The sequence below is a fragment of the Centroberyx affinis genome, unplaced genomic scaffold (genome assembly GCF_046629955.1).
Source record: "Centroberyx affinis isolate AG114_WGS23_722 - 3 ecotype Tasmania unplaced genomic scaffold, CSIRO-AGI_Caff_v1 ptg000651l_1, whole genome shotgun sequence".
NCBI lineage: Eukaryota > Metazoa > Chordata > Actinopteri > Beryciformes > Berycidae > Centroberyx > Centroberyx affinis.
Window position 1 is genome coordinate 128,535 of NW_027279277.1, and position 25,552 is coordinate 154,086.

The window sequence follows — 25,552 nt, forward strand, 5'->3', positions numbered from 1 at the left end:
AGAGCATCCCCGTAACCATAGCAACTCACTCTCACTCTTGCCTGAGAGGAGAGGGAGAGACGCAGAAGAGCCGCTGACTGAGATTACTCTGAGCAGCATGCATGGGAATAAATTACAATATAATACATTTGTGTATATTTCTCGCTATTCAGATGGTCTGAATAACTCTCTGCTGCACGGTGCTGCTCCGTCTCGTCTGTCCTGCTGTCAGTTTCCTTTTTTCGCGTCGTGACGTTATCAGTTATGAATTTGTTTTTCACTGCGTGAGAAAATGGACTTGTGGCGTGAGAGCATGTGATAAACGTCAATTGCGTGAGTCTCACGGTCAATGCGTGAGAGTTGGCAGCCCTGAGCTAGAGACAGAGAGCAGCTGAGTCAGCTTGTTGTGGTGTGGCTGTAGATCCATTCAGTAATGTTCTCAGTAAAAGTGAATAGTGTGATAAGGTGGATTTGTTTCCAAATGTAGGTTACTGTGACACAGTAAACTGTCTTGTCTTTAGCCCTAGTCTCTACTCCAAAACATGAAGAGTTGGAGCTTGAGAAGAGTCAGCTCAGTTAACCTGAACAAACTGTTAGCTAGCTAACTAGCCAGCAAACACACTGATGTTAATGTCAACATGCTAACGCTAGCTGCTACTAGATATGTTAGCTAGTGTGCTAATCAGACGTGTTAACAACAAGACAGTGATGGTTAGCTGACCAGATGCTATGGTTAGCTAGCTAACAAGCTGACATTATCTAAACACTAAATCAAATCAGATGGATCAGTGATGAAATGATCAGTTCAGTCAGAAACAGACAGAAATTAACCGTCTGTTCAATTCTGTTGAGACGGACAGAAACACAGTCAGCTGATCACAGAGCTGAGGACCTCCAAGATGGCCGCCAGGGAGAACATTATGTCACCTGAAAGCCCTCTATTGTCAAGGAATAAGGAATCATTTTCAGTTTAGACATATTTTAAAATTCCCATTTCATGCATTTATCCTGCATCTGACCAATAACAGCACAGCAGTGATTTCTTCAGTGTCACACAGTAGAATCTAATTAGTAGCCTACAAAGCAGGACTTCTCCAGTGGCTGCATCTGGACTCCGTCTGTACCAAGTGTTTTCTGTGAGCTCGGTCCATATTTTGGGATGCATTTTTATTTTTAACACCTCTCCGCTTTGTTGATAATTAGCGGATTCCCAGGATAGAATTCCTCCCTCCTCGTTTCCTCTGTGTTGGAAGAAATGAAAGCTTGTCACGGGGCTTTAAAGTGCTAATCTGCATCGCCCTACAAGACACGCTGTATTCAAAGCCATTTCCTTTAAAGTGATTTTTTTCCTATCTATTAAATCTGCCTCTTATGAGTCTTTAAGTGTGTGATTCTAATTTTAGGTTCAAGAGGAAACGGTTGGCCAAAATAATCAGGCAATTTCAGATCAGTCATTTTCAAATCACACTCATTTGGTTCTCACAAAACGCAGCCGACATGTCTGTGCTGTGTATGGAGGGTAAATCCTGCCAGAATTATTTATAAACTCATATATATTCATGTCCTGCCTGGTGGGAGATTCACTAGCGTGAACTCACCCATACACCCAGCTGATCCTGAGTGTGTGAGTGTGTGTGTGTGTGTATGGGTGTGTGTGTGCGGGTTTCTGCAAGCGTGTGTGTGTATCTATGCATGTGGGATACACACATATCTGTGTATATGTGAGTTCACAAATGTGTAATGTATACTGTATACTGTATGTATATATGTATGTGCATCATATGTGAGTGTGTGTGTTTGTGTGTGTGAGTGTATAAGAGTGTATCTGTTTGTGTGTGTATGTTGGCATTGGAGTGTGTGTTTGCCAGTAATGTGTGTGTGTGTGTGTGTGTATTGAAGTGTGTGTTTGCCAGTAATGTGTCTATATGTGTGTGTGTGTGTGTTTATGAGTGCACTGGAGTGTGTGTTTGCCAGCAGTGTGTATGTGTGCATGTAGTGCACACGTGTATGTGTGTGTGTGTGTTTACTGGTAGTATGCATGCATATAGTGTGTCTATGTGCATGCATATGAGTGTGTGTGTTCATTTGTGTCTGTGCATATGTAGTGTTTGAGTGTGTGTGTGTGTGTGTGACAAAGAGAGAGAGAGAGACCTTTGGGCTCGTCCAGGATATAAACAGAACTCCCATCATGCACCTGACACGCCGCAGTAGAAGAAGGTGCTGCAGGTCACTAATCGCCACCAGCAGCGCTCACATTAATCCCGCCTGTCAATCAATGCAAATGAGTTTTCAGATCCCTCCCAGCTGCTGAACCCAAAACGACAAAACGCTGATGAATTATCGACGGCTCGCCATCGATTTGTCGGGGTCTTAAAGAGGATTAACCTCTTCTCCTCCGGTCCGCTGACTCGTTCTCCGCCTCCGGTTGGCAAACATGACAGAACAGATTCCCTGTCATGGTATCAGCAGTGTAAATAAGCAGGCATGGGCCACAATATATTAGACTGTGATGGGAAGTCTTTAAACCGCTTGGGGTCAGCTTGATGTGTCCAAACACAAATCAAGTGACATGTGTAGGGGTTCTTGGGGTTTTGTACTTTTGCTTTTTGCTGTTTTTTCTCATGTTCTTTCTTTTATGTGCGTAATGTGTGTGTTCCTTACTGTCATTTTTCTTTTATATAGTAAAAGAATTCGAAAATGTACACCCATATGCTCATTGTTATGTCATTTAATACTGTTTTCACAAAAAAATATTTTGAAAAAAAAAATAAAATAAAGTGACACGAGCGAGCAAGCGAGCAAAAAGTGAATCCTGTGCATTAGCTTCAATCATCCTGTCCTGAGAAAAAAAGAGCTTGTGAACACCTAAAAGTCTTTGACCTGCCAGTATAGCTTGTGTTATTTCCTAGTTTTTGAAGTCTGTAATTTACGGAGCCCCCCCAAGGGTCACGGCGAGAATTTTTTTTTTGCGTTACCTCACAATATTTTGCGTTATCTCACAATATTTTGCGTTATCTCACAATATTTCACGTTACCTCGCAATATTTCGCGTTCCCTCGCAATATGTTTTGCGTTCCCATGCAACATCGTGATTTCATCTTTCTTCATCTTTCTTCCGGAGAGACCTCTTGATCTAAGAATTCGTTTAAGTTTACTTTCACCAATTACATAACCATGCCTATTGAGCAGTAGTACTATATCAGCATACTTAACGCCCAGTTCAAAGTAAAATTCAATGAGCTGATCCATACTGGGGCGCGGAAATAGACATGTGGCTCAGAAGGAATGGAAGAAGAAATTTATTGCGAGGGAACGCAAAAAAAAAAATTCAGTAACACTTTATAATAACCATCATTAATAAATGGTAAATTGATAGTTAATTAAACTTTAGTTAATAGTTATTTTACTGTTAACAAACAATGAAATGATCATTAATAATGTTTACTAATTATTAGTAATGCTATAATTTATGTTATTTTATCATTCGTTTGTGTAATATAAAATCATTTGTTTATAAATTATATATTGTATCATAGCTTTTTACCCTTTTTACCGTCTCTTATCAGCTATTATACAATATATAATTTATAAACAAATGATAGCATTACTAATAATTAGTAAACATTATTAATGATCATTTCATTGTTTGTTAACAGTAAAATAACTATTAACTAAAGTTTAATTAACTATCAATTTACCATTTATTAATGATGGTTATTATAAAGTGTTACCAAAAATTCTCGCCATGACCCTTGGGGGCCTCTGTAGTAACTAGCCTGCAGGTTCTTCAGTAAGCGTTGCTTGTGTTCATCAGTTCTCCCTGCCTCCTGTGTGTTTTCTGCACCTGGGTCCCCCCTCCTGCTCTTGTCACAAATGTAGATCTGTCACAATAAAGTATTATGCGAGTTCAGACAGTGTGCAGGATTATATTTCTTTCAACGAACACAGTGAGCGTCGTCTTGGTTGGCCAGGCTTAATTTGTGCACATTTTTGAGACCTTGCCCCATGCACCTCCAAACTGTTTACATCTGGTTGAAACAAACATTCTCCATGTGTCGCTGCTCCGTTCCTAAACCAACACAGACGAGGAACCTGGTCTTATCACGATGCAGAGCAGGCAGGTTCTCTCTGGCCCACTGCGTCCTTTCTGCAAAGATGTCTTGAAAGAAGGAAACTGAAAGGGAGGTGATTGGGTTAACTTTGGGGGATTTCAAGCTTAAGTTTAATGCTTTAATGCTTTCCATAATTCCATTCCAATGCATATGATTGGCACCTGGTTTGGTTCCCCGGCGGCATCGGAGCAGCATCGGGTGAGGACAGTGTAATCCACCGGCTGGACATACAAAAATTCCAATGACAACTAGACAGAAGAGGAGCTCACACTCACCAATGGAAGAAGAAAAATTCAAACAGAGATATCGGAATGCAAAAAGACCATAAAAGACCATAATATGATGTGTTCAGGTGAAACAGTGAAAAACTGTCTTGGGCCAAGCCATCATCAGTGCAAAAGAGCCATTAAAAATCTTTCATGCAATTTTTTTTATATCCCTACCTCTAGAAACTCAAAACACAATTTCTGAGATTGCAAACTAAGTGTATTATAATAACCTGTGGAGGACTAGGTGTGCTAGGACTAGGATTTTGCTAGGCCTAAGCATTAAAATAAACATTGTTTTGTGATTGAAAAGTAGTTCCTATCCACCTATATTTGAACATTGTTCATTTTAGAGGTAAGAGAAAATGCAGCATAGATTTATCACAAGCTGGCTGTAGAAACAGGCCGCCACAGGCAGACCTGGCAACCCAGGGAGAGCAGGTTGTGTTTATTCTGCTGTCAGGGAGAGACAGAGACAGAAAGTCACTTCCTGTTACACTGTGACAGATACAAACATGTGAGACAGACTTATTTTGAGAGGATAGGTAGAATTTACCCAGAGTTCAACCATCTGCCTGATCCTCTCAAACTGCCCTACCTGTGTGGGGAGAAAAGTCAGTGTGCAGCATTAGCTGCTAAATCTGTAGATTGCTGTCACACTTTAAGGGAAGAGGGACACACAGCTGAGTGAGAAATGTGAAGAATAATATGTATGTGAAAAGTTCTGTTTTTAATTGGCTACAGTGATATTTTGCTGGTTTATGTTTCCTCAGAAACACAAGTGACATAAACACAGAAACAATGATAGTCATTAGACAGTGGAGGCACAGCAACACACACGCACACACAATAATACATGGGAGGGGATGGAATTATTTTTCTGTTACTTCATTTTTTTTGTTATTTAATCATTTAATTGATGATTAATCTCTCGTTACATGCTTTGGCAATATTGTTTGTTTTTTGTTTGTGAACTGTCATGCCAATAAAGCACCTTGAATTGAATTGAAAATTTATCATCGAAACAATGTCAGATTCTGAAATTTAAAAAATTGCAATTCCTCTCCAAATGCTAACGTGACTAGCTTCATCTTAACCCAGCACTCTCACCATCTTTGCTTTCATCTTTGCCTATCTTTGTTTATAACAGAAGTCCCGCCTCAGACAGCTCTTCTGACCAATCACTAACATCCTCCATGGTTACATCCCGCCTCATTTCAAGCCTCTCAGCTGCTTAATTAATTGAGTTTATTAGTATTATTATTATTATTAATTTTGAAGGGTGCCTTGAAGAGTGTTAGAAAAGGGTTGATGAGCTGGTTGTGAACGGGTTCTGCAGGGAACGTTCTGGGACTCCCATGCAGCTGCAATCCAAGGAAGAGGAACGCTTTAAGGTTCCTCAAACCCATTTCACTTCTCAGAGGGAACTGCCGGCCTAGCTCTGTTTCTCTCTCTCTCTCTCTCTGTCTGTCTCTCTCTCTCTCTCTCCCTCAGCTCCTCAGATCCTCATCCAGACGCCTTGGGGAAGAGAGCTGACATACACATCTCCCCTGCTGACTCTCACAGCAGTTGGTCTTTGAAAAAGCATGAAATGAAATGGTGTAACCCCCCAAAACACTGAATATATATATATATAAATATAAGTCTAAACTTCCCCTGGAGTATTACAAACTCTTACAGCACAGTTTGTGAACACATGCACAGACAGGGTGAAGAATATTTAAGGTTCACCCGCTGCTCCACAACTCGTCCGGTTTGTACTTTTGATTCTGCATCAATGCTAACACCGAGATTCCCATTGGTCGAGGAGGTTTGAGAGGCTGGAGGTTACAGACAGGAATGTCTACAGAATGTCAAGGGATTTTACAAATGGAGGCACTTTACAGGACTATACCAGAATGAATTTTCCAACTTGCTTCCCAAATTCTTTGCATTAGACGGTGGTTTTCTGCTCAATTGGAGTAGAAACCAAACTGTAGAGTGCTTTAGGACTTTTCTGAGCTGGAAAACCTGTAACAAACCAGGAGTGATAATTTTAGGTCATGGAAGTACTGCTACTGAGTTATGGAAAGTCGTGGAAAAGTCGAGGAATTAATTGTTTGTGTTTGTGGACATGGTTCAGAGCAAGTAAGCACAGAAAGGCTCGGCCGGCTGTGTTTGTGTGGCAATGTTTACATTTTTGCATCAATCATTTAATCAATCAATCGATTAATAATCCGTCACTGAGCGCGCCCGGTCCCATCCAGGGAACGTTTCATTCAAATGTAAGCAAATGTTCGAATGTATTTGGACAGCAGCTACTTTTCATTCACAAAAATCATGTTTTTTTGTTTTTTTTTAAAGCTTTATTAGGCAAAGTCTAGGAAACGTTTGAAGACACACACATCTCCTCCATGGATTATGTTACTACACTTAATTTAATTGCCAACTGTTACGTTCCCAAAGTTATCCAGGGGATGAGGGAAGTAACACAAGAAATTAACCGGGTGACAAAGGAGTCAGGAGAACAGAAATATATAAACAAACCAAGGATTTATTAACCACTCAAAATAAAAGGTTACAAAAGGCTCAAACCGCCAACTGAAAACTACCTTCTATGAAAATAAAGAAGGCGATAGATAACACAGGAACAGTTAAACTAAATTAAGACTAACAGACAAATTTTTACCGACCCCGGTACACCACAACTCGAGTATTGTTAAGACAAACCACACAGCTCGGAAGCTGCCGGTCTGGTTCCTTGGTCCTTTATACTCCGGGCCCTGATGGCTAAGTGAGCACACCTGTACTCACTCGCGCAATCACTGCAGCGGGGGGGAAAAGGGCGGTACGCTGGGGAGACACACAGGAAACAGAAGACACACACTACGGCCGTACCAATACACACGCTGAAGAAGGGCGTCTTGCCCGAAACGTCCGTGTGGCAAATAAAAAGTCAATTTGGAGTGCTGTCCTAGTTTCTCTTTTTCATTATCTACTACTTTAAGGATCCAGCACCCAGTTGTCTTGTCATCTGTCATCTTATTTTTTTACTACACTTAATTTACCATCTCAGAAATTTGGTTTGATGTCATTTGGAGTTGCATGGAAGTGAATTATACGGTGGCCGAGAAGTGTCGAACGAACTGCATATCCAGAACGCTTTGCAAATTCGAAAAACACAAGAACATTAACGGAAAACACAAATGCAAAAGCCACAACATAACAACGGAAGTGAGCAACAACGGATGTTGACAATGAAACTGGCCGACTATTATTGCTGTCGGACTACTATTGCCTGCACATTTAACAACATTGCTCATTTGTGACAATCACATAGCGATAGTAATCATAGTTAGCTAGCGAATAACGTTTCAAACGGGCAAGAACTTTCCTCTTCCACAGGTGCAGGCAATAATAGTCCGCCGGCAATAATAGTTGATCGGCCCGTTTCATTGTCAACATCCGTTGTTGCTCACTTCGTTGTTATGTTGTGGCTTTTGCATTTGTGTTTTCCATTAATGCGCTTGTGTTTTTTTCGAAGTTGCAAAGTGTTTTGGATATGCAGTTCCTTCGACACGTCTCGGCCACCGTACAATGATGTGTAAAGGTTGGGAAATAAATCACATGATAACTGTTTCTCTGATAACAGCATGTACAAATCCACAGTAATGTTTAGAAGGCAGAGAGGGAAAATGTGTTTAATATGCAGTCTGGCCTGATTATAGGTTTACCGAGACTACAGACAGGTGAACATCTATTAGCAGATTCATACAGTGAAGCAGCTGAGGGTGTGTTGGCCTGCCACAGTAAACCTCAGCCCATACTCCCTCTGGCTGTTGTAGTAAAGCCATAGCGTGTTATTTGATTAACATGCTGGAACATGTAATTAGCAGGCAGAGCCGGGCGCTCAGACAGGAGCCTCGGTCCATTCAGCCTTCCTTTCGACCTGATTAGCTCTGCAGGATCAAACAGAAGGCTTCATCACTTTGATAATATGGCGACAGAATGCAGCAGCTCCTCACGTCACCCTCGTCCCAATAAATCACATCCCTTCCCCCAAGTCTTCATCCTCTGCTCGCTCCAAAATGCTTGTATTATGTGAACATAATAATTAAATAAACCAAAAAATAAATAACAAACAAGAAAATCCATTAAATAGGCAAAAAAGAACAACAATTAGTAGCCAATATTACATGTATGAAAAGGAGGAAGAAGAAGTAAAATGTATGTTGTTGTCCCCTTTATATATCTACATACATATATAAATAAAATCTATCTTTCTATAGACACATATGGATGTGATACATGCGGGTATGTGTATTTGATTTATTATCGTTACACTGTAAAGAAACAAAATAAAAATTTTATCACAAAAAAAAAAAATCTATCTTTTTCTTTTTTATTTCTGTTTCTTTTCCCAGCACTTCTCTCTTACACGATGATTCTACTCAGAGGAATATTATCAGGATGCTGCGACTCTTGAATGTTTCTTGTAATGTTTGAGATGAAGGAATTGAAGCTTATTCTCCTGTTGCACTCAGTCACTGTGGCTGTGTGTCTGCTCAATGCCTCAAATCTACAATGTGACATTAACACTGGCTTGTGGGTTAACAATGGGAATAAGCACTGAGCTGTGCTGCTGGAGGGAATGTGGAGAAATCCTGGTTGATCATGCTCATGTTTTCTGGTCCTGTCCCTCTATTCAGACTTTTTGGAAGGAAGTACTTAGTTATTTGGGCTGTTCATTTATTTTATTTCTCATTCATTCTTTGTACAGATGACACTTGTAACAGATGTAGTGGGTGTGTGGTTTGGGATGGTGTGAGAGCCCTTATGTGTATGTGTATGTCCTTGTAAACGTTACTATGTTGATTGTTTTGTGTCATTGGATTGTTTAATTTATTGTATTATTATTATTTATTATTTTGTTTTTATGTTGTTAACTTCTATGTTTTGTGCCTGAAGACCAAGAAAAAAAACAAAAACAATGCTAGAACATATATAGCACGTGATTGAAACAATTTACCAAATATTAATATGTGCCTAAGTGGCTCTCACACTGTTACACTTATGGAACAGGCAGCGTGTGTCATGTATGTAACAGGGTCAGTTCTGTCTGTAGAACTGTGCCAAGGCAATCATCAATCATCAATAGGGAGGTCTGTGAAAACTTGGACAATTTCTTCATAGAAGAGCAGAGTATGTGAAGGCAAAGACATCCCTGAAGAGTGGCAAGAGCTGCAGTGAGGATGGAGGGGTTCCAGAGGTGCTGAAATATGTTCCAGTTGACAACATCGTACTGGACTTCATCAACCAAGCCTATGATGCCGGAGAACTCCCGGACCAATGGAACCTTCTCAATAGCATCCCGATCCCAAAGTCTGGTGACCTAACAAGCACAAGACAACTACAGAGGGATCAGCCTCAGCTCAGTTCCTGCCAAAACCTTTAACAGGTTGATTCTCAACCGCCTTCGGCCTGGGCTAGACCCCCCCTGCTGAGACCTCAGCAGAGCGGCTTTCGAGAGAAGCGGACAACCGTCGAGCAGGTCTTGGCTCTGAGAAGGATCATCGAGGGAGTGCGGAACAGAAACCTCCCAGCGATCATGACCTTTATCGATTTCAAGAAGGCCTTCGATACAATCCACCGAGGCAAACCCATCCGCATTCTGAGGGCATACGGCATTCCTGAGAAGCTAGTACAAGCTATCAGCAGGTCGTATGAGCACACTCGAGCCAAGGTCAACTCACCTGACCTCTTCATTATTGTACTCGACCACGCGTTGAGGAAGGCCATCCCCGGAATGTGAAGAGGAGCTCGGGGTCACCCTAGCACCCAGGAGGAGGAGTCGTCACGTACCGGCTGTCACAGTTACGGACCTCGACTGAGAGGTCCGTGTCGTGTGCACCAGCAGTGGAGAGACCCTCAAAGTGGAGGAGGACTTCGGGTACCTCGGTGCCTGGATCTCATCCTCCCTGAAAGACCTCAAGACCAGAAGGGCGATCGCCTTGGAAGGTGCTGCACAACATGAGGAAAACGTGGAAGTCTTGAGCTCAGCGGGAAGATCAAGGGCAACCTCTTCGTCTCCACTGTTGAATCCGTCCCCGCTGTATGGGGGCAGAAACACGGACTCTCACCACTGCCCGGGAGAAATCGCTGGACGGGTGTTACCCCAGGATGCTCCGTATGGCCCGGGACGTCTCGTGGATGGAACACATGAACGATGTTGACCTCTATGCTGGCTGACCACAAAGATGCAGTCAAAGGAGACTGAGGCTCGCCGGCCATGACCTCATCACTTCAAAACCTGTCCTCTGGGAACCCGTGCATGGTGAAGCCACATGTGGTGCTAGGAGGATAACATACGGTGGACGTGCTGATGAACTGGCGCTCTGGCATGCTGGACCGGGATGTGCGGAGAGCTGTCATCTCAAGAGCCCGAGTCGCCCCCCAGGGGACTCGACATGATGATGTGCCAAGGCTTCTTCCCATTGGCTCAGATGAATGCGTGTTTGCAGATATGAGGAACTCATGTTCTCTTCCTCTGTATGTCTGTCAGTCTCCTCTACCCCCACACCCCCCAAACACACACACACACACAGTTATCATACACACCCCCCCCCTTGGCCATTAGCAGCTTATTGGGTTCTGCTTCAGTCTGATTGAAATCACAACATCCTGACATGATGACAGGCTATCCATTGTGTGTGTATGTGTGTGTGTGTGTGTGTGTGCGTGCGTGCGTGTGTGTGTGTGTGTGTGTGTGACGGCCCTAAGGCTGTTAGGACCATTTGAATGAACTTGAAGGAGTCGGAGAAGCAGAGAAGCATCATCCGGCCTTATCTCCCTCCACAGAGGAAGCTTCCGGTCTTTTCTCCTCCGATGGTCCTGACCTGTCCACTGTGTGTGTGTGTGTGTGTGTTTGTTTGTTGAGCCTCCCTCTGTAATAGACAGATATATAAAACATACAATAAAAAAACAAGAAAACAAGAAAGATCACTTGAAAGATCAGCTGGTGTAGGCAGAGATGGAAACTACTAAAATGTCTGAAAAGTGCTGCGACTTTGCTGAAATTTGACTTAAGTAGAAGTAAAATGGTTGGTGAAAAAATCTGCTTAAAGAGGCATTAAGTAATCTGATCTCCACTTTAAGTATGTTGGCCTGTAATTGACAGCAATATAAATACTGGGAGAATAAAACTGCTTTGTCATTTGCTTTCTTGGTTTGAGATCAACAGAGCTGAAATGAGTTGTATAAAACCTTCAACACATATTTAGGTAAAAAATGAAATAGTAAATAGTGTAAACAGAGTAAATATAATTTGTTACCTCCACCTTTGGATGTAGGCAAAGGTAAAGCACGGTTAGCCATTGCTAGTGCATTATGGGAATTATGAGCATGGTTGAAATGTGTCTGTCCAATCAGATTGCCTGGTTAAAACCAAAGCTAAAATTGGTTAACATTAAAACCAACTGGCTATATACTGTATGTCAAATCTGTTTCTGTAGCCCCTAATACAGTGGTTCTCAACGTGGGGTCTGGGGACCACTAGGGGTCCTTGAGGGGGTTCCAGGGGGTCCCCAGCAAATTGATGAATTGGTAAACTTCAGTATTATTTCATTTACAAGAAGTTAACACAGTTAGAGAATGTAGAAGAATGACTGTTCTGATCATAGTTTCTCTGTTGTCTCTCTACCTACAATACAGACAGTCATGGAGTTCTGGACCAAATCATATCTGACAATAAAAATATTCTCAGATTGGGGTCTGAGAGACAAAATCTCATCAAATGGGGGGTCCGTGGCTCTAATGTGGACTAAATTAGGGGTCCTTGATATGAAAAAAGTTGAGAATCACTGCCCATATACATTTACATTTAGACATTTATCTGGAATAAGTTACAAAACATCAAATAAGACAGTAAACAAACCATCAGAGTGTGATTCTCTACAGTCTCTTCTTACATTGCATCTGACATCTCATTAAATTGCTCTTCATGCTGCTCATGCTTTATTTTCAGACTGATATAATGTGAATGCATCAGACCTCATGCTTTATTTCCAGACTGATATTATATGAATGCATCAGGGCTCATGCCTTATTTTCAGACTGATATAATGTGAATGCATCAGACCTTCCGGCAGCTTGGCTGAAGAAGGAAACAAAGTTTCCTCATGTGTCTTGTTCTGTGTTTACATCTCGCTTCACACCAGACCAACTGTGAAGAAAACAAACCTCCACTCAGCCTCTGCATGGTTAATCAGCAAATCTCCATCCATTATTCATACACTCATCAGACACTCGTGTCCACAGACATGCTCAGAGAGTCTGAGATGCTGGCTCCAGATGGGCTTCTTCACCCAGAGACAGGCAAGCAGAAACATTCATGCAGATACAAACCTAAACACTACTGATGTAAAATTCATCAGCTTTTTTTTTTTTAAGTTTGTTCAGTGAAGCAAATTAATCTTTTAATTCATTTTATTTGTTTGATTCAGCGATGTGTTGACAACCAGGAGGCTGCAGCAACCTTCCAGTCGCCGCTGAGGGATCCAATTTCTCTCTGGGCTGCACAGGAGAAAAAAAGCTGCTATATGAAGCATTTTAACATCAATAAACCATCACCACATTAACTTTGAGACATTAGTATATTTACCGTAAGCAAATGCGACGGGGCTGATGGGAAATGTAGTCTTAATGTGGAGAAACACTAGAACTAACAATACTACTGCTGTGAGATAGAGATACAATCAGCTCATTGGTTTACAGTCATTAGATCACTTCATCCCTCTGGGTGATTTTAAAAGTCTGTTGCAGTCTTTAAAAACTGAAGTTTGTAGCTGTTTTACTTGAGATTGTATTCTGTGTAATTTGTATATTTGTATGTATTCCTTGTAATTTTATATTGTGGTTTTGTGTTGTATTTTTGGAACATCTGTTTGCTGCTCTCTTGGCCAGGGCTCCCTTGCATAAGAGATGAGCATCTCAATGGGACTCACCTGGTTAAATAAAGGAGAAATAAAAAAAAAAAAATTAGACCAAGGTATCACTATTTATTTGACAATATTATATTGATGTTTAAAAATGCTACATGCTGCACATGTAATTCTGGACAAATTTTCAGATTTGGGTCTGAGACACAAAATGTCATTAAATGGGGGTCCGTGGCCCCAATGTGGACCAAATTAGGGGTCCTTGATATGAAAAAGGTTGAAAATCACTGGTCTATAGGAAGCCTATGCCCTCATACAGTGTCTATAGCAGGGATTCCCAAAGTGTGGTGCGCGGGAGCTGCCTCTAGGGGGTGCGCGAGAGGAAAAATGTAATGGTGGTGTAATGGTGTAATATTACACTGTAATTTTTTCAAGTGGGATTTTTCACTAAATAAAAACATGAAATTTAAAAATGTCCTTTGTAAAATTGTAATTAAAAAAAATAATTTAAAATTAGAATGCACTTCAGCTTCTGGCGGTCAGCCCGTGGTGGCAGCTAACTAGCTTAAGTAGCCTAGTTCATTCATGCAAATATGCACAACTGGCTAAAATCAGGGAAACTGTCAGGTGGGACATCTAAAGTTATCGTCAGTCATGAATGAGGAGAGGGACAGAGAAGAAGTGAGGAATCGGAGGCGAGAGAAACAGAGAGATGCGTTGGAGTGAGACCGGGAGAAGGAACCGAGCGGGAGTCAGAAAAAGATGAGACGGGGGAGACCGAAAAGGAGGCGCAGGCAAATCAGGAGCACGTAGGCCCATCGTCGAGGCAAGGAGGCAAAAGAGGCAACGAGAGTGGGCATCAGACTGGAGGGAAAAAAAGGAAATAGGATGAAACTTATCTGGGTCTGGGCTTCACTTGGATTGGTGATGCCGATTGCCCAAAGCCACAGTGCGTGGTGTGCAGTGAGGTTCTGGCTAACAGCTGTCTGAAGCCCTCTTATCTACGTCGCCACCTGAACACGAAGCACGCCAATGTAAGTCAAAAGCCCCTTTACATTTTTTAGATCAAAATTGGACGAGTTGCAAAATAGCCAAAAACAACTGCAGTTACATTCATTCGTTGGGTCTACCAAAAACGCACTACGGGCTTCCTATCTTGTGAGTTACCGAATAGCAAGAAAGGGGCTACCTCACACAATCGCCGAAGACGTGTGCTTGCCAGCTGCCAAAGAGATAGTCGAATGTATGATTGGAGAGAGAGAAGCAAAAAAGTTGGACATGATCCCGGTGTCCAACAACACCGTGTCGCGCCGCATCGATACAATGTCCGAACACATCCTAACCACATTAGTCGATCGCGTGAAGAAGAGCGAGTTTTACTCTCTGCAAGTGGACGAGTCTACAGATGTGGCAAATCTGGCCAATCTTCTGGTGTACGTCCGTTACCTTTTCGAAGGCACGGTGCAGGAAGATTTTTTGTTCTGTCGGCCCCTTGCTACCCGAACAACAGGAGAGGAAATCTTCAATTTAACTGACATCTTTATGAGGACCAATGGAATCGACTGGACATGCTTCGTGGGAATCTGCACTGCAAAATCGATGATGGGGAAGCACACAGGGCTTATAGCTCACATCAGGAAAGTCTGTCCATCCGTTCTCTGGTTACATTGCAGTATTCACAGGGAGGCCCTCACAGCCAAAAACATGCCAGATGATCTGCTTTCAGTCCTCACTGATGCGGTGAAACTGGTGAACTTAATTAAAGCTCGTCCGCTAAATTCAAGGCTGTTCACACTGTTATGCAACGAGATGGGCAGCGAACACAAAGCATTGCTGCTACACACTGAGGTGCGTTGGTTGTCACGGGGCAAAGTCTTGACCAGGCTTTTTGAACTGCGACACGAACTTCAGCAGTTTTTTGAAGACAACCCGTTTCACTTGGCCTCCAATCTGCATGATGAGGACTTTCTGCAGAAGCTCGCCTATCTGGCTGACATCTTTTCTGTTCTGAATGAACTGAATTTAAGTCTGCAGGGAGTCCGTGTTACCTTGTTCAACACACAAGACAAGACAGAAGCTATGATAAAGAAGCTACGGTTCTGGACAAGCTGTGTGAGTGGGAATACACTCCTGTGTTTCCCTACGCTTCACGCGTTCTTGGAGGCAAACGACGTGGTCATGGGTAAACATGTGAAAAGTCTAATAATTGAACACCTCAACCAACTCGCCGAGCAACTACGGAAATACTTCCCACCTATGGACACATCTCAGACGTGGATTCGCAACCCATTTGAAGCTTCCCTCCCTGTCCCACAGCTGTCATTTCAGGAGCAAGAGCAGCTGATTGACCTGTCATCTGATGGAGCGCTGCAGTTGCAGTTCAAACGAAAGCCACTTGTGGATTTTTGGACCGAGGCAATGACAGCATACCCAGTCCTGGCAAAGCAAGCCTTGAGGGTTTTGATGCCCTTCGCCACAACGTATCTGTGTGAGGCTGGTTTCTCTGCTCTGACAGCAGTGAAGACTAAATATCGGCAAAGACTGGATGCTGTTGAGAAAGATCTGAGGCTTAAACTGTCTTCAATTGTGCCAAACATCGGAGAGCTTTGTGCAAAGATGCAGGCCCACCCGTCGCATTAATATGGGTAAGTATTTGGCCATTGGTATTGCTATTATTGCTACTAGGTTACTGGGAATACTCAAGCATCTCTCTCTCTCTCTCTCTCTCGTTCGTTATTATCGTTAACGAAAACTAACGAAATAACGAAAACTAGGTTTGAAAAAACATTTTCGTTAACTGAAATAAAAATAAAAACGAGGCTTTACAAAAAAACGACAACTAACTGAAACTGTATTGTGTGTTTACAAAACTAACTAAGATAAACTAAAATTATAGAGAAAATGTCTTTAGTCTTTGTCAATGTATTTCATACATAAGCCTAGTATTTTGGGTGGATATGAAATCTATCTTCCAATTTTTGTGTGCCTAATGTCTAATATCCTTCTGTCGGCGCAGTCGCACAAGCAAGCACATTACAAAAAAAAGACTAAAACTAACACTGAAACGAACAAAAACATTAAAAAGTAACATTAAAAAGTAATCATTTAAAAAGCAAAAAAAAGTCAAAAAATAAAAACTAATAAAAAATAAATAAAATAAATAAACTAAAAACTAAGCTAAACTAGCAGACCCGCTTTAAAAAGTAATTAAAACTAAAATGAAATTGAAAATAAAAAGTCAAAACGAAATTAAAAAAATGGAAAAAAAAAGAATGAAAAATGCAAAACTAGGCTATAATAATCTCTCTCTCTCTCTTTGGCTGAGCCACCCGCGCTGTACTTGTAAATCCTCATGTTATCTGTTTCTGAGCCTATGCGTCATTCTCTTTGTTCTTTACGCGGTGGATCGTGTGTAACTTTATTGCAATCTGATTCAAATTACTGGTGTTCTAATTTCCGTAACCGCTATGTTATTTATGGTTAATTGTAATTTAAACTTGATGCAATTTGTCTTTAATGCGGCTGAAAATATGACAGCATTTTCCCCATCTTCTCTCATGATGGGCCTATCTGCCTCTGAGCCTGTGCGTGTGTCCTCGCCCTCACCCGTCCTCTTTGCTCTTTAAAAGTGACGGCTTGTGTGTAACTTTGTTGCAATTTATTGAAACTTTGTTGCAGTTTCAATTTCATTTGAATGTGAGAGCACATTGCTGCGATCTCTTGAATATTTTGTTACGTGTGTTCTGATTATTTGTGCATGATTAAACTTGATGCCTTTAATGCGCGCACGCTCACACGCTCACACACACACACAATCAGTAAGCCATTTAGTTTGTACTATAGGATGTCCACAAAGTCTGTAAGCCATTCAGTCCCTACTATAGGATGTGTACACACAGACACACACACACACACACACACGCACACACACACAGTCTGTAAGCCATTCAGTCCCTACTGTAGGATGCACACACACGCACACACACACACAGTCTGTAAGCCATTCAGTCCCTACTGTAGGATGCACACACACGCACACACACACACACACACACACAGTCAGTAAGCCATTCAGTCTCTACTATAGGATGACGTGTCCATAACAGTAAGATTTTTCCCATGTTTTGAGACATGCTCATTTCATGTCATGCTTCCTTTCCATTTCCAGATATCAAAAACGAAAGCAAAATGGTAAAATCAAGAAAACTCAAGATCTGACAAAGAAGCAACATGAAAAGAAGAAAAAAACAGTGGCGGGAAAACTCAAAAAGGTATTACACTAAAAGCTGTATTGGACATAACACCATCAAGCGAGGAAGATGATACACTTCAACATGTTCAAGAAGCAAATGAAGAAGTTATTCAAAATCTTCAAGAAGACAGCCTCCCCAAGAGAACAGCCATTCTCACCTCAGCAGGTAAATGTCCCTGCCATCAACTCAACTCCTAAAAGAAGAGAGACACCTCTACAGACACCAGGACCAATGAAGACGTCTACCCCAAAGGAATCACCCAAAAAGAGGCACAGAAGAAAGAAAACACTATCAAAATTGAGGTCAAAGTTGCACTACACAGAAGACAAGCTTCTGGAGAGGACCAAAGAGATGGTCAACCTAAAGAAAAGACTGAAAAGACTTGAGATGATGGCCAAGAGGAAACAGGTAATTGTCAACATGGAAGGCAGAGAGGTCCAGACGAAAACTACAAAGAGAGGTCATCAGGGAACAGTACCCAATAACAGCCAGAGAAGAGTAATGCGCACACTTGTTAGCCGCTTCCTTCATCAAGATGAAGTCTCCACTGTAATAAATGGGAAATCCGGAGAAATTCGGAAAAAGGGCCAGATATTCCGTAAGAGAGCCTTAACGGACACTATGGCAAATCTTCATAGAAGATTTTTGTCTGAGAATCCCAGGCACAACCTTTCCAAGGCTCAATTCTTTAAACTCAAGCCATTTTGGATTGGCCAGCGAAGAGTCACAGACAGAGAAACATGTGCTTGCAAAACGCATGAAAACTTTGGCTAGGACATGCAGCAATTGCAAGCATAAGACATTTCACACAACACTGGATTCTTCAACGAAAGGAAACATCATCGTATGGGAGGAGTGGGTCACTAAATCTGTACCAATAACAAAGAAATGCAAAGATGGGTCCACTGAAGAGAAGGAAGTGAGGAATGTGTTTCTTGAGAAGAGGCATACCTCCATTGAAAAGCTGGTGGACCTCACACAGGACCACCTCTCAAACTTCTCTAGACACATTTATAACATCAAGCACCAGTTTGAAAGACTGAGGCGATTGAGAGAGACCCTGACCCAGAATGATGTAGTGGTTCACATAGACTACAGTGAGAACTACGCTTGTAAATACACCAGGGGAGTAAAAGAAACTCACTTTGGAGGTGGCAACCAGCAGGTAACCCTCCATGCTGGAGTTATCTATCTCGGTGGGGGCAGGGTGGAGTCATTTGCATCGCGGAGGAGTATACGAGAGGAGCATCCAAATGCCAGGAACATCCACTTCATCTCAGATGGGCCCACATCTCAATATCGGAATAGAACCAACTTTTACCTAGCCTCAACAGTGCCATTCGTGCGAGGATTTAAGCATGTAACATGGAATTTCACAGAGACGTCCCATGGAAAGGGTGCTCCTGATGGAGTGGGTGACGCCCTGAAAAACCTGGCTGATAGAATTGTGTCCTATGGCACCAGCATACCAGATGCCGAAACTCTCTTTGAGCAGCTGAATCTCAATTCATCTGTGAGGCTCTTCAAGATAACAGAGGAGGACATCAAAACAAGGGGCGAATTAGTACCGCCGTACCTGAAGGCAGTACCTGGGACGATGAGAATTCATCAGGTGAGTCAGTTAAAAACAACATTCAAACTAAATGTCAACAGGCTGAAGTAACTATACCTAAAAAGAGAGAAATGTACCTTTATACTTACCTGGGTTCCTGGAGGAAATATCCTGTAAACTGTAAACAAGAGATTTAAAACTGAAGTAAATTGAGTATTGAAATGTAGTTAATTACTGTTCATGCTATGAATGTATAATGGATGCTACTAAAAAGAGAGAAACGTAAATACTTACCTGGGTTCCTGGAGGAAATATCCTACAAACTCTAAAAGAGAGATGGTTTAAGATTGAAAGATATTGGATCATTGGATTCTAGAAGTTTCGTCAGTATGTGATGTGAGTGTAAAGGTACATGCAAAACAGCGCTTCAGTAATAGTCTGTATTCTCTATGTCTTTATACAGGCATTAGATGCTGCACCATATTGAGCCTTGAGCATCATTCTCTACTTGTGACATATTTTGGCTTTCAGTATGTTGTACTAATATCAAATAATGGATGATGTGTATGTCTGAGTTTAATGTCTGAGTTGAATTTCACCTAAAATTACTATTCCTTTCTCCTTAAGCTGACATCGACAAAACCAGGCCTTATCCACACCCGAGAAGTGTCCTGCTTTTGTGATTTTGCCTGTGGACGCTTCACTCCAAAAGAATTTGACTTCTGAGACAATTGTGGAGTCAGAAAAGGAGAATGCTGAGCCAATTTTGGAAGTGGGTAAAGTGGGTCCTCGTACAATACGACAGAGAACTGTTCCCTGGCACCATCACACAGGTATGTAGAAATATTTGGTGGTATGGACACGTCATGTTGATGATGATAAATCCTGAGTCCTATTAAGTATTTTTTTTGTTTTACTTTCTTTCCAGATTGACGATGGTCAATACGAGGTCGACACTATGAGTTGTGCTGGAGCGAACAAATCTTTCATTCCATCCATCAGATTTGAGGGAGAAAAAGTCTGGTACCGCTTTGACGACGTAAAAGCCATCATCCCAGAGCCACAACCTGCCTACATCCTCAGCTCGACACTTCTGTGTGTTGCCTGAGATCTGGGCAAAGTACACAAACAAACGTGTGTAAAACACTGGAATTGGAAGGGGGATAGAGAGGGTAGCAGGAGGCGTTGGGGTGGTGATAGGACTAGACTGTGATGGTTACCCTACCTCCAAGTTGATCTCATTACCGTGAAGCGGAGGGCCATTTAACCCCCTGGAGTGCGGTTAACTGATTTTCTACTAGTGCATTATCCTGCTTATACCACAGCTACCTTGCCAAAGTAATTCATTCTTAATCGTTTTGAAGTTTAGAAACAAATCTATATGAGACACAACCAATCAACATTGGGGGAAAAAAAGAGTACCTGCTCCCAAATGAACTGGACTACTTCCATGAATTAGAAGTGTATGGTGTGCACAGTATGGTATGTGCATTTATATTTGTTTGATATTTTAGCTGTGCGCAAATTCTACACGTCTGTTCTTGTTAGCATGGTTGTTCAGAATTAATGTACCCCCACGTGACAAGTATTGACAAGTCAGAATGTGGTATTTTCCCTAGGTCGTCGGTAATTTTTCAGTGCCGTGGTAAAATGGTTTACGTGTTTTTAGCATATGTTCACTAATGTTGCCCTGTTTAGCCCTGTTCTAATGTTTTTGTATGTGTTGTTTTTATGTGTCCTCTGTTTTTAGCCTATGTATGTTATGTACTTTTGAAGCACTGCAACATGAAATTGATTGAACTTGAATCCATGATTGTGCCGATATTATCTCGTTTATTTTCTACGTTCAATTTTATAATGTTTTTACGGAGCCCGGGAGTGGCCATTGGGAGAAAAAAAAGTTATATCGAGTCCACGATTTACTGTAACGTGCGTGTGTGTTACAGTAAATCGTGGCCACGACATAAATAATTTTTCTCCCGATGGCCACTTAGTATACTTATTATCATTACCGAAATCATCAACCTCATTTCCGAAACCTATGTATCATTACCGCAACAGGTGTTCATTTAATGTTAATTTAATGAATGGAAAAATAGTAGTTTGCTTTTAAATGCATGTGCAGAATCTACACGTTATGTTCTTTCAGGTTTGCCACATCATTTTTTTTTTTCAATGAAATATCAAAAATATTAGGTTGTAGATTGCGGAAGGTGTTGCGGCAATGAGAGAAATCAGTCAAAATCAAATAAAAATGTTAATTTAAAAATACATATTATTTCAGAGTTTCAAGTAACTGCATGACTGTTAATAATTTATTTTTAAAAATGTGAAAATGTATTAGCTTTCCTAATGGTCTTGACGTTTTCAGACTATTGCGGTAATGAGATTTTTAAGGACTTGTTTTGGAAGTTCAAAAAGGTGTTAAATTGTCAGTAAATGTTTTTAAATTAACACTCACAAATACTTCAGACCTTGTTATTAATGCCTAAAAAGGAAATTTGTTGATGCAAGTCTTTTTAAAGATTTCATGTTTGAAATCTTTGAAACCAAGATTTCGTGAGAATCACCCTAGTAATCATAGTGAGCTAGCGAACAACGTTTCACTTACTTCTCAAACGGGTAAGAACTTTCCTTTTCCACATGTGCAGGCAATAATAGTCCGCCGGCAATAATAGTTGATCGGCCCGTTTCATCGTCAACATCCGTTGTTGCACACTTCCGTTATGTTGTGGCTTTTGCATTTGTGTTATGATTTTTGCATTTGTGTTTTCCGTTAATGCGCTTGTGTCTTTCCAATTTGCAAAGCGTTTTGGATATGCAGTTCCTTCGACACGTCTTGGCCACCGTAGGAAACTCTTCAAAAAAGCTAAAAGACTGTGAACTGCATTAAAAAGTGTGTGTCTGACAACAAACGCCCCTATCACCACAAGTGTAGTGGAATGGGACAAAAGTCTAAAAACCAATGACACAACTATCGGACATTTTTAGGTGAGACATCAGTGAAAGACAGATTCAGAGTCAGTCATCGGCACCATTTTATATTTTGATTAAATCCAAATAACATAAATTATCGCTTGGGATGAGATGCAATGCACATAACACACACACACAGGATGGGGAGAGAGCAAACAGACAGAGCAGATAGATGCAGTGAGAGAGAGGAAAAAAATAAATCATCTTCTGTTGCAGTTTCCTCTTCAGAGGTGTCAGTTTGTCTCTGTGTGTCCCGGGCCCCTCGTGTGCTTCATTACGCTCAGGACCGGCTGTGGTCATGGAGGTGATGTGAGGCGCTCTGCAGGTCGGGACCAACAGATTTCAACCGTCCTCTGACTATAAAAACATTTACCATCTGTTACAGTCACCTATGAAAATGCACCGTCATTTTTTACAAATTAGCTGACAATCTCTTCTAGAGCGATTTGCGGTGAGTCCAACAGGAGAATCGGCTTCAGTTCCTAGATCACTAACATTACAGGCAACCGACAGTAAGGAGGTCAAGGGTCAGAGGTCACAGAGCACTGATAATATTACTGTGACCCTTGAATGATCATGTATATAACATAAAAGTACTAGGAAAGGCAAGGCAGCTTCATTTGTATAGCACATTTCATACACTGAGGCAATTCAAAGTGCTTTACAGAGTAATAAAAAATACAGTAAAGGTAAAAAATGTACAATTAAAAAGTGCAAAAGTACAGATGAGATTCACAAGATAAAAGACTTAAAAAGTAAACTAGTGCAGTTAAAATCAAGTGAAATAGTGAGATAAGACAGTGCAAGAGGATTAGAAAAGTGAAAAGTGTGTTAAAATCACATAAAAAAAATATAAATCACATAAAAAAAAAAAATAAAAGCGAGGAGAAAGGAAGCAAGGATTTATATTTGCTGTGTCTGGCAGCTCTTTCCCAGAAGAAGAAGAAGAAGAACTGGGTAGTTAGCATGAGCAGCGGCAGCCGCCATGACTGAACAGACAAAAAAAGAGAGAAACTCAAACTGCAGCAACAGAAAATCCAAGCTCCGCCCACACACTGTTTGATTGACAGGTGATCTGTGGGATGAGCAGAGCAGAAACACCACAGTGAGGCTGAGGGACAAAGATGGAGGCTGAATAAAAAAAACACGATATATCAGAGGTGGGGACTCGAGTCACATGACTTGGACTCGACTCACAGTTTTAATAGCTTGAGACTTGACTTGATGCATGAAGAGAAGACTTGAGACTTGGCTTGACTTGGGTTCTGGTGACTTGGGACTTGACTCTGACTTGTACTCTGATGACTTGAAAAGGTTTCTAAAGTCTTGACTTGAGATCTTGTGTTTGTGTAAATGACTCAGATTGAAAGTGATGAGATTTGTTCCAGCAGACGACTGAATTTAAAATCTGTTTTCTGAATTTGTATGGAATGATTGAATTTATTGAAGTTGAAACTGATTCTAGAAATCAAACTCATGATGCTCTTACCAAGTTTTTATCCTATTAAAACCATATTGCATTGAAAAGTCCTAGATATTTAGTTTTCTTTAAGATATTAAATTGATACTGGACTCTTGATTTGTTCTGACTTGACTTGCTGTTCTACATTTAGACTTGAGACTTGACATTAATGACATGGACTTGACTTGGACTTGACTTGGACTTGACTTGGACTTGACTTGGTAATCTACATTTAGACTTGGGACTTGACATTAATGACTTGGACTTGACTTGGAAATCTACATTTAGACTTGAGACTTGACATTAATGACATGGACTTGACTTGGACTTGACTTGGAAATCTACATTTAGACTTGAGACTTGACTTGAGACTTGTGCCTCAAGACTTGAGACTGACTTGGGACTCGAGCAGAGTTGACTTGGTCACACCTCTGGTAAATAATACTGTGATACTTTATTAGTCCTGGTAGAAAAATCCTCTTTTGTGTTGCCCCCTCCTCCACAGAGGGGTCAGAGGTCAAGAGGGTCAGGGTCTGGAGCTAGGTAGGGTTCAGTGCCTTGCTCAGTGACACTTGGGCAGGGCGGGTGTTTGCCGCCTCAGGGGTTTGAACCTGTGTCTTCTGCTTTAAGGACGGTGTCTTTAAACACCAGGCCTCCACCGCCTCCTGATGGATCCTGTTAGTGTTGGAAATTACAAGCAGGAAAACAGAAATCTGTGACAAATTCTGTTCTGAAAGGAATGCTGGCTGCAGGCTGCTGTAATCATGTAGAGAGCAGGGAGTGTGTTTGAGGACGCTGACTGAATTTAATTTGTTTTGGAGCGGGGGGGGGGGGGGGGGGGGGGGGGGCAGGGTGGTGGACGATTTGAAACGGTCTAATTTAGGAAGCGGCTGCAGAGACAGACAGACAGGACACCAGTATTTGTGTGCCGGGTATTAAATAAATAATTTATGATCCAAATGATGTTTTTGCAGACACAGTGATGGGATGAAGACCTTAGTATAGAGGGAACTGATGGTATGGAGAGTTAAATAAATGATGGGGAGACTGACAGAGATAGACAGATATTGGTTCCCAAAGAAGTCAGGAACAGGCAGATTTATTTTTTTTATTTTTATTTATTAGTTTATTTGTCAGGGACAATGCAAAACAAACATTGTAACGGGTTACAATAACATGATACAGATGTGTTGCATATGGGATTTCTAGCCAAGGCTAATTTGCGACCCCCTGTCCCTGGTTAGGCTTTTCTATTAAAAATGGTCAGAACATATCATCATTACCAAAAGTACATTAGTTAACTGAGCACATAATAAGTAGTGACATTCTCATATGTGTGACATGATCATACAAAAATTACAATATTTACATCACATTACAGTCATTTTACATGTGTTGCGTAAGTGTATGTGTGTGTCATTGATCAGTGATCAGTGATCAATGATCGCAGGTTTGGTTTTGTTTCAGCCAGTCTTTCACCTTTTCATTAAAAGATCGGCAGGAAAACAGAGAGAGACTGGCGGTCAAAATGAATTCAAAATGTCATCTTAGACATTTGACTAGTAATTCTTCACCGTTTCCAACATCCTTGTGATGGATTTTGAGTAGTTTTTTTTTTTCCTGACAAACACCACCGCCATCTACTGTTTGACGGAATACATTACGTTCCTACGTTGTTGAGGCGACCGTGACGTCACACGTTGACCCCCCCCCCCCGGACGTTGTTGTACTCTGGACTCCAGCGGCGGGGAAGTTAGCAAAGCTGTAAGGACAATTCACAACAAAATTCTGTAACTTAATACGGTATGTCATGGGGAATTATGCGTTTATTCTGCTTAATTTAACTTGTCACATGGCAGGAAGTGCGTCAACCTCAAGCAGACATGTTTAATTTGCTGCTAACGATATATTTTTTTTGCCTAACTACTTGCTAATCCCTGCAGCCCCTCTGACTGAATGAGTGCGCCTAGTTCCCGATACGAGAGAGAACCGGACGCCAAGCTCCGTTCAAAATCTGACAGTCTAATCTTGCCTTGC

General features: G+C 41.4%; 1 protein-coding gene across 1 annotated transcript; it reads left to right on the forward strand.

Annotated features, from left to right (window-relative positions):
* The first annotated feature begins 14,550 nt into the window (after positions 1-14,550).
* Positions 14,551-15,912, forward strand: LOC139643771 (zinc finger BED domain-containing protein 5-like). Its single transcript, XM_071519036.1, has one exon. It carries the CDS (start codon positions 14,551-14,553, stop codon positions 15,910-15,912), a length of 1,362 nt encoding a protein of 453 aa, XP_071375137.1.
* The last annotated feature ends 9,640 nt before the right edge of the window (positions 15,913-25,552 follow it).

Excerpts from the sequence above, each read along its gene's own strand:
- LOC139643771 (XM_071519036.1), top strand. The coding sequence starts at position 14,551 with ATGATCCCGGTGTCCAACAACACCGTGTCGCGCCGCATCGATACAATG.